This window comes from Lineus longissimus, chromosome 17 (genome assembly GCF_910592395.1).
Source record: "Lineus longissimus chromosome 17, tnLinLong1.2, whole genome shotgun sequence".
NCBI classification, from domain to species: Eukaryota; Metazoa; Nemertea; class Pilidiophora; order Heteronemertea; family Lineidae; genus Lineus; species Lineus longissimus.
The window spans coordinates 5,397,996-5,417,729 of NC_088324.1; the positions used below are offsets into that span (position 1 = coordinate 5,397,996).

Genomic DNA, 19,734 nt, shown 5'->3' on the forward strand with positions numbered 1-19,734 from the left:
GAGCGCTCGAGATATAAGTCGAGCGCTCGAGTTATAAGTCGAGCGCTCGAGTTATAAAAAATAAATTCGGGCATTCTAAAAAAAAGATTTTGCGTGGCCTTTTACAGCCACCGTACATGACAAACGGTTGGACACGGATGTATAGCGGCTTAATAATAGCCCTGCTGTTTGCGAATGCCATTAACAAGTCATAAATACTTGTAAATCCCGTCAGGCAACAACGCAGTATACCAACATGCCATCTATAATTGGTAGGTGTAACCACAACTCTCAAGTGTCTGTGGTCTGATGGTCTGTTTTGATATCGTGGCCCAATTGGCAATATTGCGACGCATATGATTTATTTAAAGAAATAAAATGCCCGATTTAACATCCTGCAGAATCAGGGGAATCGGGCGTTTCCAGTGATATACGACACAAATGGGTTGTCCTCATGCATTCACTTTGGAAACGCATTTTAAAATAGATGTTACGTCATCATCGCGTACATTTGGGAAAAACTCCCTAACGAGACCTAAGGTTGATACGGTACTTCTAACATGGCCGCACCCGTCATTAATTTCGTCTTTGTTTACCTTCTACATTTCATCGAATTACGCAACAAGCAAGGGTAACAGGCTTATGATTTGTTAATTTTATGTTAAAGTGAATAAACATGAACATAACACAGTGTTTATCAGTAGTAAATAGTAATATTCCTAATGAAATTTTGGTAGAAAAATGCCGGCGTGGCATTCGTGGGTAGGCCTATAGGCTACATACATACATATGGCACATGAGATACTCGGAGGCTAGTACACTAAGTATGGCCCTATGCTATTCATGTATCCAGGTAAACCTAGGCCTAGTTGGTAAAACCTTAGTAGTCAAATGAACCATTGACATATATTGGTTGAGACAATCGAATTTACGCCATTTAACGTCGATGTACGGATATCAGCAGAGCAGTACCGCGTAGATGAAAGCACGTGGAAGTGTTGCATATCAAAGAACCTGGAAAAAACTCTACGACTGTGCAAATCTTATAAAAAGTGAACATGTACCTACAGAATCTACCAAATTAATGTATATTCTTTATGTAGCTGTACAGTGTTTATATGTGTTCCGCGCATTTTACCGTTCTGCGCTATCTTAAGATTGCGCTGCGCATTCTTAGGATCCTATAATTGCGCGGCAATCTCGAGATCGCGCAAGGGAGTTGGGGTCTTGTGTGTGTTGCATGAGCCAATGTGAGATGTTGTCCTGCAAATAATATAACTGAGTTTATGTTCTCTCCGAGAATTTGCAACATCAAACTGCATAAATTATGATGAAATATATGAAATATGGGTAGCCATTCCAACAATAATCTTCTGCACGGATCATGGGCTTGAATTCTGAAAAGTAAAATCAACTTCTGCAATGTTTTATTGTATAAGGGACAGAATGAAAGAAAATGAGGACGGGAAACTTGGTGTGAAAGAAAATGGTGTCCCCTACGTATTACAAGTAGTAGAATTCGTTCTACCATATTGTTCAATGATTGTTCAGGGATTTATTGTTGGATTTGAGATGATGGTCAGTAAATATTGGTCAAAGTGTCATAGTGAGATCTGTTCACATTATCAAAGGCATGGCCGCCTTAATTAGCACTGCTAATTAGGCTTCTGAGATGATGGTCAGTGAATATTGGTCAAATTGTGGAGGTGTTCATTTAGCTTGATTCAATTCTTATTCCTGATAATTTCTTATATCTTAGTTATGTAATCTTTATTCATTAAGTAAATCCGGATGCAAGATTACAACCAAATGTACTTGATCAATCAAAAGCATTGCTATCAGGTTGGATGTCCGTCAGCAAGCTGTGGGGGGATAACCCAGGGATAACCTGAAATATAAAACAGTTGACATTATTATCATTCATAATGAGAAGATAACATAAAACCTTACATGTAGGTCTACGTGTCTCCCTTCTCAAACGAATTCCTCTTGCATGTCTTTCAAGTACAAGGTGCAGGGCCTGGCACTTCATCACGATACAACTTTTATGTAAAGTGCTTCGGAGCATGCAATGCATGATCGAAGCACTATAATATCTGGTATTTTATTATTTTATTAACTGAGGAACCAAATACCATTAGACAGTCAACTTTGGCCGGGATTGAATTAATTTACTTTCAGCATCCCATAGACAGTCACATGACAGTAATGTGACTGTTGGTGTAGCAAAAACTTAGGTGAAAAATAAAGCTACCAATGCAAAGCCAAACATCATGAACATGTAAAAGTATCACCATCCTTAAAATGCGCAATCGGCAAAAAGCGCACGCTCACCCTTGCGCGATCTTGAGATTGCCGCGCAATTATAGGATCCTAAGAATGCGCAGCGCAATCTTAAGATAGCGCAGATCGGTAAAATGCGCGGAACACATGCATTAAATTCGAAATCAACTAAGAAATAAGACTGTGGCTATTAATACGGCAGTCTCTAATGCATTTTACATGCGAACAACTGGCTATTCTTACGGCGGTCATTTTCACTTTTGAGCCTTAATCCTACTCCAAACCTAACCTAGACCCTGTCCCTTACTCCTAGCAACACTAACCCCTCCTAACCCATCCCTAACACTAACCTTGTCCCCTAATCTTCAGTTTAATCCCTAAAATCGCTGAAATTTTTATTGTTATGGTACCGTAAGAATAGCCACTTTGAAGAAATAAAGTCATATTTGCACATTATTGACGAGAAAATCGCAAAGCTGGCATCTTCCACCATTGTCACGTGCAGTAATCAATCTCCTCACCAGAGAATAAACCTCTGCTCTGGACTGGATACTTTTCAAGTTTTTCATCCAAAATCGAAAGTTTTTGAAAGCAAAATATCGGCTTTGCAAAAATTGCTATGAAGTTGGCATGAATAGAACAAGGTATTCCCCAGGATGTCGGGAATCCCCTCCGAGCAGTTAAAAAATGCAGATTGGCATTAGAAATGACTGGAAAACCAATGAGGTGAAAAGATCGTCGATCTCGCATTTCTGCGAGACTCGTCCAGAATGGAGGTATTGCGGTGCTCGCTATTTTGCGAGATTGGTCCTGAAAGGGTTAAAAGCAATTCATGTTATGGTTGAAGCGCATGCACTGTGTTTATTTCGTACTCGATACGGATACGTTTTTTCTGAGTAATGGCCGCTGATGAGAGAGTCAAGAGAGTAGCTTCTTTGAAGTATTTTGAACGATTTTGGACTCTGGACACTGGATGGTGGACGCCGGGTTTTACATCATTGGATTGCACTGCCTGCATTCCATCAACCTTGCCTCCAGTTGAAGATGAATTGTTTATCTGGTTTGGTAACCTTCACGTGACCAAAGAATCAACCAAGGTTCATAGCGTTGACCTCAATACTTGCACAGTACATGTCATGATGTGTGTGTCTTTCTAAACTACTTCACTTTTCTAAATTGCAGGGAGCCATGGATTTGATCGAAACACAGGACGAGTTTGAAATTCATTTTTCGCTTATGATCAGGGACCACAACCTTGATGCTGTACGAATATGCGTCTACAAGTATCGCTGTGGCTCATTCCCAGAGACTGACATCAACCATTTCGTGTGCGAGGCCATCCAGACTGGTCACGTGGAAACCGTCAAAATTATCATAATTGCCCCCGGTGTAGATCTTAATTACACTGACTCGACTGGAAAACGCATGTTGCATTACGCATCCGAGATTGGAGTCCCGGATATCGTGTCCTTGATGATCCGCTGTGGGACCGCTGTAAATGCTTCGGACGCCCAAGGATACTCTGCCCTACACCATGCCTGCAAATACGGCCAGACAGAGACTGTGAAGGTTTTAGTCAAAGAGGGTGCGCAGGTGAATCGTGTACACTCGGTGTTGCAGGGAGAATCGGCGCTGCACATAGCTTGTGGTGGTGGTTTCTATGACACCGTTGAAACTCTGATAAGGTTTGGCGCACGGGTGGATATCATATCGGCTGATGACAAGAGACAAACGCCGCTGCATAAAGCCATCAGCGGAAAAAAGTATGATGTGATTCAACTCCTGTGCAAGAACGGTGCCGATCTGTCTGTAACGGATGCCAGAGGTCGATCGCCGCTCCATCTTGCAGCAGAGACGGGAGATATTGGCACGCTCTGTGCCATTCTCCAGCACGGTCATGTTGCTGCTCCATCGGATGCTGAGGGCCGAAAGCCGCTCCATGTTGCTGTCAAGACCAACCAGCAACTGGTCATTGAAGCGCTCATCACTGCCACTCCCGCCGATGTGAATGCTCAGGACAGATTAGGATTGACGCCGCTTCACGTGGCCGTCCTGAACAGCCAGAGGTATACTGTTGAGCTGCTCATCAATGCCAATGCTGATGTGGATCTTCCGACAATTTCAGGTGAAACAGCTCTCATCATTGCAGTCAGCTTCGGCCTGTTGGACATCGTCGAGGTGTTACTTGCTGCTGGTAGTTGTCCTAACATTCCAGACAAAAATGGTGTTACTGCACTTCACAAGGCACAAGTATTGAAAGGTGAGGTTTAAGCCAAGGGATACCCGGTACCCCGTTTGTATTTAATCATAGGTCAGGAAAAAAGATGGGGGATCAGTGGCAGAGTGGTTAGAGCGCTGGCCTTATAACCAGGAGGTCGTAGGTTTAATACTCGGACGGATCGACAGTGTTTTGTCTTTGTGTCCGTGGGCAAGACACTTAACCCTACTTGCTTCAATCCACCCAGGAGTAAATGGGTGGCTTGCCTGGGAAATTACCTGCGATAGATCAGCATCCTATCCAGGGGGAGTAATACTCCTGGTCGCTTAATGCTATGGAAACTGGGATAAGCTCCGGTCAGATGAGCCGTTCACGGTTCAGGCAGTAGCCCAGCTGACTTGACTAGGAAAAAAGAAAAGCAGTTAAATACAAAATGCCATAGTGCAGTCAGCATGCATGCAACTTACTTTGCTGAAACTTGTGGATCATGTGTATAGAGTATTTGTATAGAGTATGTGTATCTAGAGTATTTGTATAGAGTATTTCTATAGAGTACCCGGTATGTGTATCTGTCTACACAACAGTAATGATCTCAGTTCAGTGCATATTTATTCAATTGGAATTTTTGTTATTCAATTGGAATTTTTGTTATTCAATTAAAGATTTCAAATCTTTACCAAACGGTGTATGCGCTGTATAAACTGTCATGGGGGAGGGGGGGGGAGAGCTATGGGATCTAGCTTACGGGTGCCAGGGTAAAAGGGCAGGTGGAGGGGGAGACGGTTGTGAAATAAAACTTGTGCATACTTACGAAATGTGACCCATCACAGCAAAGCTAGGCGCATGTCGCACAGAAGATGAGCCTAAATGACACCAGGAGATAATGGAAGAAATTGATATGCTCATATTTCACAAAAGGCAGACAATAGAGAAATGAATGAACAGTCCATCTCAACCTGCCAAGCTCAGCGACATGGTTTTGCTGTGATGGGTCACAAATGAACAGCTGTAGTGGTTTTTCTGTGAAGCAATGTTAGATCACCATGACCAAAGGTTGAGGACTTAAACCTTCAGGAGGAAACAAGGAAAAATTACCACGATATGATCTATCTTGTGTCTAAACGACAATTGGGTCTAAACACTTCTTAATATTTCCCCTAGGTTCTTTTGGAATTGTCTTGGAAACATTTTTCTGATGCAATTTAACATTCGCTGCAGCCCCAGTCCGTCTTCAGATGATAGAGACTTTGATCAGGAATGGGACGAAGATGAACCAGACAGATATCAATGGCTACACCCCCCTCGATCGATGCGTGTTTCAATCTGTGATATCCAACTTTGACCGGGAAACACTAAAACTGATGATTGTAGCTGGTGCACACTTACAGCCGAGGTTTGCCGAGAGGTAGGTTCAGATACAGATGCAGGTCTCGTTGAAATGCCAGTGGTTTTCAAGAATCTGTTTTAAAAAATGAAACAAGAGATGTAGGTACCTGTAGTTGTTCAGTCATGTTATTCATTGTTTTTATCAGGTGGGGAATAATTTTCCGAGCTGATTATGTAGCCCATGCTTTGGGGCCATTTCCAGTGTTTCAATTCAGTTGAAAACACGATAGTTTCTGATGGTATAACAATTTCTGTTTATTCACATAACACGCTCTCTTGAATCACAGATAACACACAAACATCTTTCCGACCACCTTACAGCATGTGCAGGGTGTTGCATAAGAGAGGGTCACATTTGATTGGTATTTTCTAAATTTCTGGTGACATGAACTTTTTCAAACCCATCCAAAGTTCCAATGCAGACATATTTCTTTGTGGATGAAAAAAAAAAGATAGGATTCTTATATAGCGCTTTATAATGGATATGATTCTTATATAGCGCTTTATAATGGATATGATTCTTATATAGCGCTTTATAATGGATATGATTCTTATATAGCGCTTTATAATGGATATGATTCTTATATAGCGCTTAATAATGGATATGATTTTTATATAGCGCTTTATAATGTACGACATTCTCAGTACAGAGTGCACTTTACATTTATAGCCTTGTATATATATGCTGTATTCTTTCACACCATGCTGAATCAGAATCCTGAACTCCACACATCAGGTGGCAGGTCCAGGTTACGAATCATCTTGTGTTCCTGAATTCCTAGTCTCTCAATCGTGTGTCTCGGAAAACAGCACTCCCTTGCTTTAAGGAAAAATAAACTTCTAATGTTATGTAAAGTGTATCAGTTAGATACTATACCATATTTAGGTATACCACGGGAGCTTCAATTTTCAGGTTTTTTTTAGAAAAGTATCGGGGCAATACAAAATGACTGATAACCTCAATTTGGCCCGCAATGCCTGGAGTTCAGGATCAGCATTCTCAATGGTGTTTCAGTAGAACTCCAAGCTCAATCTACGCCACATCCTGAGGATTACTTACACATTAGTGCAGCTGGGTAAAATTAGGCCAAGTGACCTTCCAAGAGTCTCACGCCAATTACAGTGGGAATCAATGCAGGGACATCGGGATCAGTAGTCAGAGGTCCTTGCCACTACACCATCGCTGCTCAATAATTTGCAGGTGAGCAGAAAAGTGCTCACCTTGATTTTCTCTTGGCTGAAACGCAACGAAAAAAACGTGCCGTCTCTGATTATGTCAACAAAAGCACATGGCATTGGCAAGCTACGGCGCTCTCCGCCAATCACAATAAACTAACTCACGGGTCTCCAGCCATTTTGCATGCGAATAACCTGTTCTATCAACAGAAAACCACACAATCAATAGTAATTTATGCAGCAACATTTAGCGAGGTGTTTTTGTCATCTCTCCCATTGAAGCCCCACCTGTAATCTGCCGTTGGTGAAATTTGGAACTAAATGCTGGACCATGTGCGTAGTATCATTTGGCGTGCGAAAATTGAATGATGTTTATTGCTAGATGCGCATTTTTTTTGCACCCCTCGTTCTGAATTTAGGCGCGTTATGACTTAAAAGACAAGGCCTGCTGCTCCTTAAAGGGGTACGCCGTTCGTAATTACTGGTGGCCCAGTTAAAATAGAAGTCCAATTAACTTATACACAATGCCGTAGTGCAGTTATTATGAATACGAAGTTAAATATGTTGACATTTTGTATTGTATACATATCTGTCTACAGGAAGGCAATGTTGAAATTTGTATTTAAATGTAGTATGCATTTACGCAATTGAAAATTTTCCAAATTCAGTTACAAATTCAAAATTTTTAGCGAACGGTGTAGGCCTTTAAGTGCCACGCAAATGAGTGATTGAAATCGCAGCCACCTAAAATTGTTGCTGTGTGTGACAAAATGATGTTTCGCATTAGCGGGGTTAATCCGATAATCACTGGGTTTGATAGCGACTCGAGTCGCAGGTCGCTGAAACCTGTGATGGACCTTCCATAACCTCAGTAAACCAGCAATTATTGTTGCGTGCAATTTTTTAAATTGCTCTTTTGCGAGGCGCTTCAAGCGAACAATCTTGATGACACGTGCCTTGGTTTGCTGGTGTACCGAGTACACGCTGGTCAACCATCCAATTTATGACTGCGCTCAGTGCTGCTTAACTCTTTCAGTGCCTAGGATTTGGGGCATTTTCACCACCCAAAAACCCACAAAATAATTGAGATACACTCATCAAAATTCTTCAAAACCTTTGTCTTTACCCCTTGTTCAATGAAACAGCAGTAATAAGTGGAGGCATATCAGGATTATTTTCTAATTTTTTTTAAGGGAGTGGTATTTTTGGCCGATTTTCACCATTTTGCACCTAAAATGGGGGGTGGCAGACCACACCCCACCCTCTTAGTCGAAAACATTATTCAGTTTTGACACCTCAGGTCAGAGAAACCATAATTATGAACACGTTAGAGTAGCTGGGGACATCTGGTGTCATCTGAAGGAACTAAAATACCTTAAAATTTAGGGCGTACATGTGCGATCTTGGGCACTGAAATGGTTAACTTGCAGTCTTCCAGCACTGTGGCCAACGGGTCGACCACTAGCCCTTAACCATTAAGTGTTTTGACGGAATATCCCGAGTCATTTGTAAGTGGCGAGGCTGTGCAGTGTAGGCACGGTGCACTACAAAATTGAAATGCACAATGTTTGTAGAGCTTAGACTAATTACCATTGACAGATTACTATAAATTATGCAAATTATTTCTAGTCTAATTATGCTAAATTGGCAATTAGTATGCATCTCATGATTGTACACAATTGAAAGTTAGCATTATTATTTGCAACTGATCCTGATTATACATGTATGCCCTAAAAGTATGAATTAGTCCAAATATTCGCTTCTTGATTTGCACAAATTTTTGGCTCACCGTAGGGGAGACTATACAACACCGCTGTGTCAGTTGTCCGTCATCGTCGTCATCTGTATCCTGTTTCAAAAACAGTAGCACAACGCTAGAGATATAAACTTGAAACTTTGTACACAGGATCCCCCCCCCCCAGGTCAGGAGACCTCTGACAGTGATCTTCGGTCCAATCTAATTCTTGACTTGGTCACCAGGGGGCCAGAAGTGGGCCAGGTAAAAAGAAGTCTCACATTCTAATACATGTATTGTGTCATTCGTTATTACAGCCGTAAACATCGTAACTCGCCGCTGTGTTGGTTGGTGTGGAGAGGCGACTTGGAATCGGCACGTTTCTTGGTTTATGCCGGCTGGGATCTCCGTGGCGAGAACTGGTTGGATCTGCCCGGAAAATACCAGGAACAGATCAAACTGTTGCAGTGGTTACAGAAGTCCGCACGGGAGCCACGGAGTCTCATGCACCACTGTCGCCAGACTGTACGAGAGACATTGCTGTCTGCGAGACACGATGGAGAAATTCTCTCTTCTATAAAGGAGCTGCCTCTACCCGGATTGTTGAAACTCTTCATGGAGTTTGAGGGTGAGAAGGAACTCTTAGAAAAGTAAAACAACATCTGTGCTACTGTTGCCGATACATGTGCTAGGTGAGGAGGGATAAAGTGTCAGGAGGTCCACATGTTGAATTTTGTGGTCCTTGTGCTGCTGTAGGCCTACTGTACTCAAATCATCTTATTTACAAGTGTATTTATGAGGTATTATTTGTTTCATTGCTTTTTAAGACTAAATATTTTCTGTTTTATAGGTTTTAGTTAGAGCAAGTACTTTATTGTAAGTACTATAAACTGTTAACAGTTGTGTTTCAACTATGGTATAAAAATGTTGATTTACTTGTTATAAAATTTCTGGCGTAAAAATGGCAATACGCGAAAGGACACAGTTGAGCAAACTTTGTACACATGTTTTCCCAAGTGACCTCATCTGACCTCAACTGATAACTGAAGTTTGATCTGATCAAATCAAAAAACTTTATATAGATTACTGAATATTTTTGTGTTCATAGCACTGTATAAACCAAGCCCAGCCTTATACAAGCTATGCAAAAAATCTAATGATTAGGGCATAGAGGGATGAAGTTTATCAACTTCATTATCCTCACAATATCGTTCCCATTTTGCCAGTGAAGACTTGTATTGAGCCCTGGTAGAGTCTCTCCACGAAGTGAAGATGACGCTAGCAACCTCCACCTGAGGTCCATCTACCGAGAGGCCCTGCCTGATAAGGCGCAGGCCAATAGTGTCATTTTTCCCCGAGGCGGATGCAACTTCAGCCGCCCTCCGGGCAACCAAAAAAAGACATTGCCCACGTGGTAATATCCTTGGGTTGTCGAATTGTAGTTTGAGTATTGTAGGGAACCAGGATTGCACTGGCCAGTTGGGTACGATTAGAATCATGGTGGCTTCTTCTGACATTGCCTTCTGTAGCACGGTTGGAATCATGCACATAATCTCCTAAGTGACCTATCTGAACTCAACTGAAACTGAAGTTCCATCTGATCCAATTTAAAAACCTTATATAGATTACTAAATATTTTGGAAACCTGTAGCTGTAGCGAAACGCTTTTAAGAATGGGGAGTTTTGAACAGTCCAGTGAAAACCTAAGGCGGGAATAAGCGTCCATTGATAAATATTAGCAGTTTTGAGTTCCCCAGATAGTTGATTATGTGAGCTGGGCATCTGGGTAACATTGCATAACGTTGCATAACATTACTGACACCAGTCAATGAACTGCATAAGAGGTAATCACCAGTTTAGTTGATTAGCTCACCTGTCAGGTGAGCCTATACGATACCGTGGCGTCCGTCGTTCGTCTTCGTCGTCAGATAAGGTCACTGAAGTTCGATCTGATCCAATCTGAATGCCTTATTTTGATTACTGAATTTTTTGCTTAATGATATCATTATATTGGTGCGACTCATGACGATATATCATAACCAATTCTTTTTGCTAGAAACTGAGCATCAGAAAATTTATGCAAAAATCATTAAAAGATATTATATAATTTCAGCTTTCACCTGTAGCTACAATGGAGTAGTGGCACTGTCCCTTCCCCTCTATTTGTTGCCTCAACGTCCATTGGCTCAGCACTCCTCGCTCCTCTAGTTTTGAAGTTCCCTGTCAATACCTCTCTCACTTATGGCTCACCTCTATTTGTTGCCTCAACGTCCATTGGCTGAGCACTCCTCGCTTCTCTAGTTTTGAAGTTCCCTGTCAATACCTCTCTCACTCATGGCTCGCCAATCTTATGTCCACAGGTCACATGTCTCGCCACAGACTAAAGCTCATCCTGCCACTCAAGCAGTAATTGTATTTGCTGAAACTACAATTCTGCGAGAACATAATGTCAGTATGAGGCCCTCGAATAGTTCCGCACTCCAAGCAAGTTTTTCGGCTCTTTCATTGAATGTTATGCCTGTGGGCCAGTTTGTAAGTCATCATGGCAACTGTTGGCAGCTACCAAGGCACCTCCATCCACCTATTATTATTATTATTATTATTAAAACAATTTATATAGCGCTTTTTGTAAGGCACTTCAAGGCGCTTTACATTTAATTTAAAAAAAAAAAAATTCAATGCATACAATAATTTTGCTGTAAAACAATAATAGATATAACTGAGACTATAAGACATTAGGTAAGACAATTAGAGACAGATGACTATAAAACATTCTAGAGTGCATTGTCACCGAAAAAGTGCTTCCTAAAAAGATATGCTTCTAAGTGTGACTTAAAAGTTTTGATGTTAGCTATGGATTTTAAAACATCTGGTAATTGGTTCCAAAGATTTGGCCCCGCCACAGAGGAGCTTGAAGATCCAATCGCCCTGCGAGTGCGGACCTCCCGGCATAGACTTTTATTACTTGATCTGAGAGTGCGGGCCGGAGCATAAGCCGATACACAGTCTGCGAGGTTCTGCAGAGCAGTTCCTGAAAGACATTTAAAGACCATGACGTTGATCTTATACTCCGTGCGCGCCCTCAGAGGCAGCCAGTGGAGGTCACGAAGCACAGGGGTGATATGGTCTCTTCTAGCCACTCTCATGACGAGACGTGCAGCTGAATTTTGTACTATTTGTAGTTTCCTCAAATTTGACTCCGATGCATTGTATAGTATACTATTGCAATAGTCCAAACGTGATAGCACCAAAGTTCTGACTGCACTCACTGTAGCCGACTGACTGATGAAATGTTTTATTTTTCCAAGACGGTAGAGCTGGAAATTGGCTGCTCGACACAAGTTGGTGATATGCTTGCTCATTGTCATTTCATGGTCGAAAGTCACTCCTAGAAGTTTGATAGAGTCACTGAGTACGATTTCTGTATCACAGAAATTCAGTCTCAGATTGGCAAGAAGTTTCTGGTGAGGTTTGGCACTAGCAACAAAGAATTCCGTCTTGTCATTGTTCAGTTTAAGCTTATTGATAGTCATCCAGTTTTGAATCTCAGTGATGCACTTTGAGAGCCTCGCTAAGATAGAGTTCACCTCCGACGGATTTTTTGGGTCAAACGCAACGTAAAGGTTGCTGTCATCGGCATACAGAATGTATGGCAACAAGTAAGATCTTATTATATCTCCTAGAGGACTACTGTACACCGTGAACAGCAGAGGGCCTAGAACAGAGCCCTGCGGCACACCAAAGCGGAGTGGAGAAGCATCTGACACTGCGTCATTGACCGTCACCTCCTGTGTTCGTCCGGACAGGTACGAGTGGAACCAATCCAGGGCAGTACCGTGAATTTCACATCTCCGGTCTAGGCGACTTAAAAGTATCTCGTGATCTATACTGTCAAACGCGGCGGACAGGTCCAGTGCCACTATGAAGACCGCTTTCCCTGTATCCAGTGCACGTGTGATGTCGTTGTGTACTATCAACAGGACCGTATCAGTGCTGTGACGAGGGCAGTAAGCTGACTGCATGGGATCAAACAACTGGTTGGAATCGAGGTGTTCTGAGAGACGTCTTGAGACTACTTTCTCAATGACTTTTGATAGAAATGGAATGTTTGAGACCGGACGATAGTTAGATAGTATTTCCGGATCGAGTGATGGTTTCTTCAGTAATGGGCGTACTCGAGCACACTTGAGGTCGTCCGGAAAAACACCGCTTAACAATGATTCATTAACAACTTGGGTAATAACAGGAAAAAGTTCGGGAAGTGTTTTTTCAGAAGCCATGTGGGCACCGCGTCGAGCTCACATGACTTAGTTGGCATGTTCGACACAGTTTTTCTGATTTCATCGTCTGTTACTGGATTGAAAGTGACAAGTGGTGTACCTTCAAAGGCCTGGTCAACGGGAGTCATTGATGACACATCGTCGAGCTTCGCCCGGATTTTTCTGATTTTATCACTGAAAAAAGCTGAAAAACTGTTTACGACAATAACGGGGTCGCCTGAAGGCATCGGACTACTCAACACTTTGCATTTCTCTGTCTCATCCCCAGTCTTGGGGAGTCTGAAAGGATTGCAGTTATATCCTCAGGTGTTTCTTATTGAGGCTCCTACGCCGAGCTTGAGACGTGGCCTCGCAAATAAAGTTGGAAAACCGCGAATCTTTATGAAATTGAATCAAAAGACCGACACTCATTTTATTCTCAAAGTTCTCCACATAGGTGGTGGCACCTCACGGCAAGGCCCACACAATATAAGGTCAAGTGTTTTCCTTCATCCACACTTGGCCATCTTTGAAGGCCTAATATTCTGAGCAATAGCTGGAAGATCTCCCTTGCCTTGTAGTTATCGTAGTGGAAGGCTTGCCCCTTTCTAGGTCTATGTGGGGTTGAGTGGTATTACGAGATGTAAGAACTAAGATCCACAGCTGAAATTGTGTGTTGATGATGATTCTAATATAATCTCTTTGTCTTATTTCGTGGATGATGGTGGATGTCTTTTCACGGCCAAGCCAGCTCTCTCTCTGTCCCTTTTTCACAACAAGAAAACCCACCCTTGGTAACCAACTATACATCATCCCCTCTTTCCCAGAATACCCAATCAGGACTTGGCTCTGACCAAACATATAATATGGCGTGATACGACCAGACGTACTCCTTTTATAACCCCTGTGGCAAGATGCCACAAACCAAATTTAGTAATACTCCCTTACTTATTTATAAACTGAATGGTCAAATAGGTCCACTACCTAACACGTCCCCCTTTGAATAATTTTCGCTCCCGAAAATATTTCAGTACATCTGATCAGCCATGGGACGCTGAATGAAATGAGGTACAAGCTTTGATGAAACAATTTTTCCTCCTCTTTGTTTTTGTTTTTGTTTTTAAAGTCCACTCATCGTAGCTGTCCTTGGCACGGGGTAATCCAGGTCACCATGAAGGCATTCTGAAGTATATAATATAGTGAAAAGTTAAGCAAATTTCATGAGATTAATGTCTATACGATGCAAGTCAAAATGTGACCAAAAAAGTATCTATAATTCCATGATCTGTGATGACTGTTCCAAGCGGTAACTCCAGACAACTTCCTTTGACATTGGATATAGCTTATGCCAATCGAAGTGATAATGTCATGGACTTGTATAAACTTCCTCCTGAGATAACTGAGATGTGCGATGTGTTCGACTCCAGTGCAGCAGCTGCGCATCACTGCGGTACCAGAGTGTGCACAACGTGCATATCATCATAATAAACGATGTAATGTCAGGACAATCCTGGCCAAGCCATGTGTGCTTACAGCCACAGCATGCCTTTTTGGGATTCTTGAATAATAATTTTTGCGTTAGCGATGCGGAAGGATTGGGATGAAATAATCTGGACTGCAAAGAATTTGTGGTACCAGTATGACTTAACATAAGAGGGGGAGATGTGCAGACTGAATTCAATCGATTGCAATCATGTGGGAGTCTAGTTCCCAAGAAATGTAATATAATAATCCGTGAGCCTGTGAAATAATTCTTTCTAGAATATGATAGTGTCTTCCTTGAAAATATCCTTTAGTCATAATCACTGTTCGCAATCACTGTTGAGCATCAATCGCAATCCTACCTCCGGGCAATGTTTAAGGTACCACCCACTAATGAGAATACATATATTGTTTTTGTTATATAGATTGCCCAATGCTTGAAGGCTATAAGGTGCATAGACTAGGAAAGAAAAATCATCTTAACTGGTAATTCTTCATACACTCTCCACCCCCATTTTTATGGTGAAGATAAATCCAAAACCATACAGCTAGTGCCTTAACAGTGTTAAAGAGGGCACCCCTTGTGCATGTGTGGATGATGATAATTCAGTGGAGAGTTCAGAAAACTACAATCCAAACACTATATACAATATTCATGGTTACAAACCCATTCTCAAATTTGGAAACTATATATGACTAATTTATGTTGAGTAGTTTTGATTCAGATGAGGCATCTAAATCATTTAATAAGTTGTCCGTCCCAACAACGGACAATGATGTCATTAAGCCGCCATAGGCCTTATACATTAATGCTGAATAGGGGGTTTTCGGCATCCTTGTGGTCCTGGCCAGGAGAAGCGGAGACAGTGATACTGTATCAGGAATGCACGCTGCCCACCCCGCAGCATCGTGCCTTACACATAGCCTGGGCCCCTCCAAAGCAATCTTTGGCCATGGAAAATATGCCTTGATGGCAATCTTGTGGAAACGGGGATTGTCCACAAGAAAATATGGCTCTGGGCACCTAGGTAAAGACATGATAATGATATCCAGACAGTCCCTATAATTGAAAAGCCGAAGAATAATTCTCGTTCTGGGCTGTCCTACCAATGCGGGAAAAAACAGGCCGATATGGCGTGAACAACAAATCATGAAGCGATATAAGGTCAGAGCTGCCAACATAATAACCACTATAGTTAACAGGATCATTTCCATAGACAGGGACTCTGATGGGACAATGGTCAACAGGGGTCGCTGTGACCGGCCTGGCAATGGAATAAATACAGATTCATTTGAAGCCAATATGGTACTTGAGACAGTGGGTACGGGGGCATGGGAAGCTGCGGGCAAGATACCAAACAACAATTGGTATGAACAAACATGTAGCGCTCAGAATTATTGCGAGAACGCTCAGTATGCCCGGAATAGATATAAAGGAGGACGGGTCAAAATCAAACGTTAAGATCAGGCAATTTTGATTGAAGAGTATCAACCTTCGAGGCATAGAGTTTCTCATTTTTCTTTGCCTTCTGTATCAATTTCTTAAAATCCATGGTGAGCCTCTTATCCTTACTACTAATACTCTCCCAATTGTCTGAGTTGGGAAAGGTTATATTGGGTAGAACGAGTTTGGGCATGTGTTCATATGTCTGGCGGCCGGGAATATAGATGTTTTCATCCGGGTGCAGGGCATAACGCACCGCCAAATTCATTGGATGTAAATATGTCACATCCTGCTCACCGGAAGTGCACCCGGTAACTTTGTAGCTATTTGGAAGGTGGGGCTTCTCAGCGAACAACCACACCGCAATTTCAGAAGACAAAAGACACAAGTGACGGACGGGTTATCTAAACACGAGATTTCCCAGGTCGTCTGCTTGCCTGAAGCCAGATATAAGTCAGGGGTCAAATCAACAGCACCCTCCAGTAACCCATCATGCCGATACTGGATGTCACAAAATTTCATGATATCTGCTGGGATATCAAAAAAGAGCGCACTAGCACATGAGGGATTGCTCCTTGGCTTCATTGATTTAGTACCGTCACAGATCTTGAATTCTTTGCCATGACAGGCAGCGAGGAATGCAAAATCCAATTCTAGATAGTATTGTTTGTCACGCGATATGCCGATGAAATCAGCCCCTGGTTGAATTGTCGTTTTATCAGTACGAGAGCCATTTAGGGGCACAAGAACAGTAACAATATTGAACATTTCAAAATAGGTCTCCATTGACCGAAGCGGAGTTTTGACTGACACATACAAGTATTTATCGGACACGGTATAAACAATATCTCTATTCTGGTAAACAAAGGCTGCATCCGTGTAAGTCAGTTCAAACCCTGCATACTTGACAGGCAACATAATTTGAATCTGTTGGAGAACTGTCTCCACCTGATCTGGGGATATGAGGGACACCGGCATGTAACCCTCCACAATACTCTGGCTGGCCAACATAAAATTCTGTGAAGGGCGTTCCACCGCCAAGAGATTGTTCAGATCAGACATCAATATCTGGAACAAGGAGGAGAAAAGATTCACTCGGTTAAGCACATCCTCCTCCACTTCATACACCTTGTCATACGTATCCTCCAGGGCATCGACCTCAGTTTCCAAAGCTGTAATGTCTTGGTGGTTGAGCTTCATGTCATCGATGGCGTTGGAAACCTGTTTCCCAGATGTTGTAGTGGGTTACATTGAGGTATAACAGGTTCGTGAGAAACAACTCTTAAACTTTTTTTTTTCTTTTTTTTCTTTATAATTTAAAATTTATTTACACGATATACATTGTACTTGGCTTTACTGGTATTTCGCTATTGAGAGTGGTGGTCATTTATACATTGAATTGTAGATTCCTTTCTTCCTTTGTAACGAACAGGTCGTTCGAGCACCAATATTTGTTGAAGTGAGATAATGAGAGACGTTTGAAATCACATAGAATACGGACCTTGATCCCGTTAACAAAGTACATGAATAATGAATTGGATGTGATTGGCTTATGGTCGAACTTTTTAAAATTTCTATTGACCCAAATCGTTTTAACATAGCTGGAGCAAAGGAACAGGATGAGGGCTTTCGTATACTTGTTTTGATGATGAATGTTTAACAAATAGATTTTATCAAAAGTCAGGCGTGTGTCAAATTTTAACAAATAATTTTCTAATAGGCCCCTTAGTGATCGGACGACCGAACAGTAATAGAAGAGGTGTTCATATCCTTCGTTTGGATGATTACAAAGGGGACACACATTAGCTATTACAGGAATACATTTAAACACATATGTCAGCTTGTACATGACTGGGAGGATCTGCATAATTAGATGGTAACATATATTTCTTGAAGAAGGATCAATGAAGCTGTTGTGCACGTTATTGAAAACAGTTTTAAAATCTAAAGAAGGGAATAATTGTATACATCTTGGTTCGGTTGTTTTAGGCTGCAAGAGAATGGAATATATCGTTTTGACAGTAGCCCCTTCCTGTTTGAAATCGGGGTTTAATTCTTTTACTTTTGAAATAGCGTGCAAAGCCTGTCTATAAAAATGTGATGGTACCGTTGTATGTGGAGCAAGATTTGACCACAGATCGACATTGAATTTTCTTAAACTAAACGCACACCAGAAATTTGCAAAATAAACCCAATATTGATGCGGTTGTGAGATGCAGGAGGCTAACTGTTTTACATGGAGAGCCTGAAGTTTTGCCTCAATATTAGGAACGTTCAGTCCGCCTTTTGCAAATGTTAAAAACTGTACCTTTCGACTCAATGGCTCATAGTTTTCTTTAGGCCACATGAATTTGAAAATCGCTCTCTGAAAGAGGCTTATGTAGTCTTGTGACATGGGATTAAAGGAACCAGCATACCACAGTTTTGAGCATGCAGAAGAATTGATTATAATTGATTTTTGTTTGAGAGTCAAAAAGCGAGTTTTCCAATAGTTTAGAACACGTTGAAATTTTACAAATATTGGGTTCCAAATCTCATCCATATTGACCTGGGGTCCAAAACGGGACCCTAAAAGTTTTACAGCGTCCGGCCATGATATGCCGAAGGGGTGGTCACTTCTTGTACGCCATTTTCCTTGGAAGAACCCGTTAGTTTTACTCATATTGAGAGACGAACCAGAAGCCCGGCAAAAAAGTTTTACAATGAGAACAAAAGTTTTCATACCAAGGTTTGTTGTCAAAACACCTGTATAATCATCTGCATAAATGGTTTGCTTAACTGACCGCGTCTGTCCTGGGATTGACAAACCAAGAATGGATTTTTCCGCCCGGACTTTAACCGCCAATGGCTCGAGACAAAGGACAAATAGAAGTGGAGAAATTGCGCAGCCTTGGCGTACGCCTCTGGACAGGGCAAAAGGTGTCGAAATGTGGTTATTTACTATAATTGAAGACATGGGTTGATTGTATAGAATTTTTATCCAAGCAATGAAGGACGGTTTAAACCCGAAGCAGCTTAAAGTGTTCAACATATATTTGTATGAGATACGGCCGAATGCTTTTAAGAAATCGAGATTGATCCATGAACATGGGATTTGTTTTTTGGTTACATAGTCATAAATATTCCGTAAGAGATGACAGTTCATATACTCTAATCTCCCACTTACCTGTCCCATTTCCAAACCCTATCGCAAGTGACTAAGTCCGAATATTGCTAATTTTGGTTGGGGCAGAGCTCAATTTATGGAACAGCCTGGAGTAGTGACATGACAATGGACACTGTAAGGCTTTACGACAATCTTGCCTAGTCACGTAGTCGTTTACGTGTACTGCGGCTGGGCGACCGGGGCAATTAGGGTCACGGTTTCGTAACAGCTCAAGATCACTGTGGCGATTCGTTCACCATTTAACACACTGTATTTACACAATGGGAGCTACTACAACCGATCAATTGCCCAATGGAATAAGGGTGATTATAGAAGAGTCCTGGCTATTCTGCAGTTAAGCAGTGAAGTGGTCTAGGAACACCCACAAGGAGTCTTTAAACTGTGATCGGGCCTGATTGTTGATTTCATCACCTGTAGTTAAAAAGAGTGGCCTCGTCTTTGACATGGAAGGGTAAAGTCACTAGATTGGAACTGGGACGAAAGAACAGGGTGATCTACTGCCTGATAATGGGCATTAAAGAAAAAATTGAACAGAAGATTAACATTCTGATAAGGTTTTATTCATCATGAAAGTCAACATCAGCGTCATCAGGGTCAAACTCAAGC

The 19,734-nt window shown here is 41.8% G+C and overlaps 1 protein-coding gene across 1 annotated transcript; it reads left to right on the forward strand.

Moving 5' to 3' along the window:
• The first annotated feature begins 453 nt into the window (after nucleotides 1-453).
• LOC135501305 (serine/threonine-protein phosphatase 6 regulatory ankyrin repeat subunit B-like) lies at nucleotides 454-11,267 on the forward strand. The gene is made up of 4 exons (XM_064793351.1): nucleotides 454-610; nucleotides 3,445-4,522; nucleotides 5,699-5,885; nucleotides 9,095-11,267. The coding sequence occupies exons 2-4, from the start codon at nucleotides 3,451-3,453 to the stop codon at nucleotides 9,429-9,431; spliced, it is 1,596 nt and encodes a 531-aa protein (XP_064649421.1). The 5' UTR covers nucleotides 454-610; nucleotides 3,445-3,450; the 3' UTR covers nucleotides 9,432-11,267.
• The last annotated feature ends 8,467 nt before the right edge of the window (nucleotides 11,268-19,734 follow it).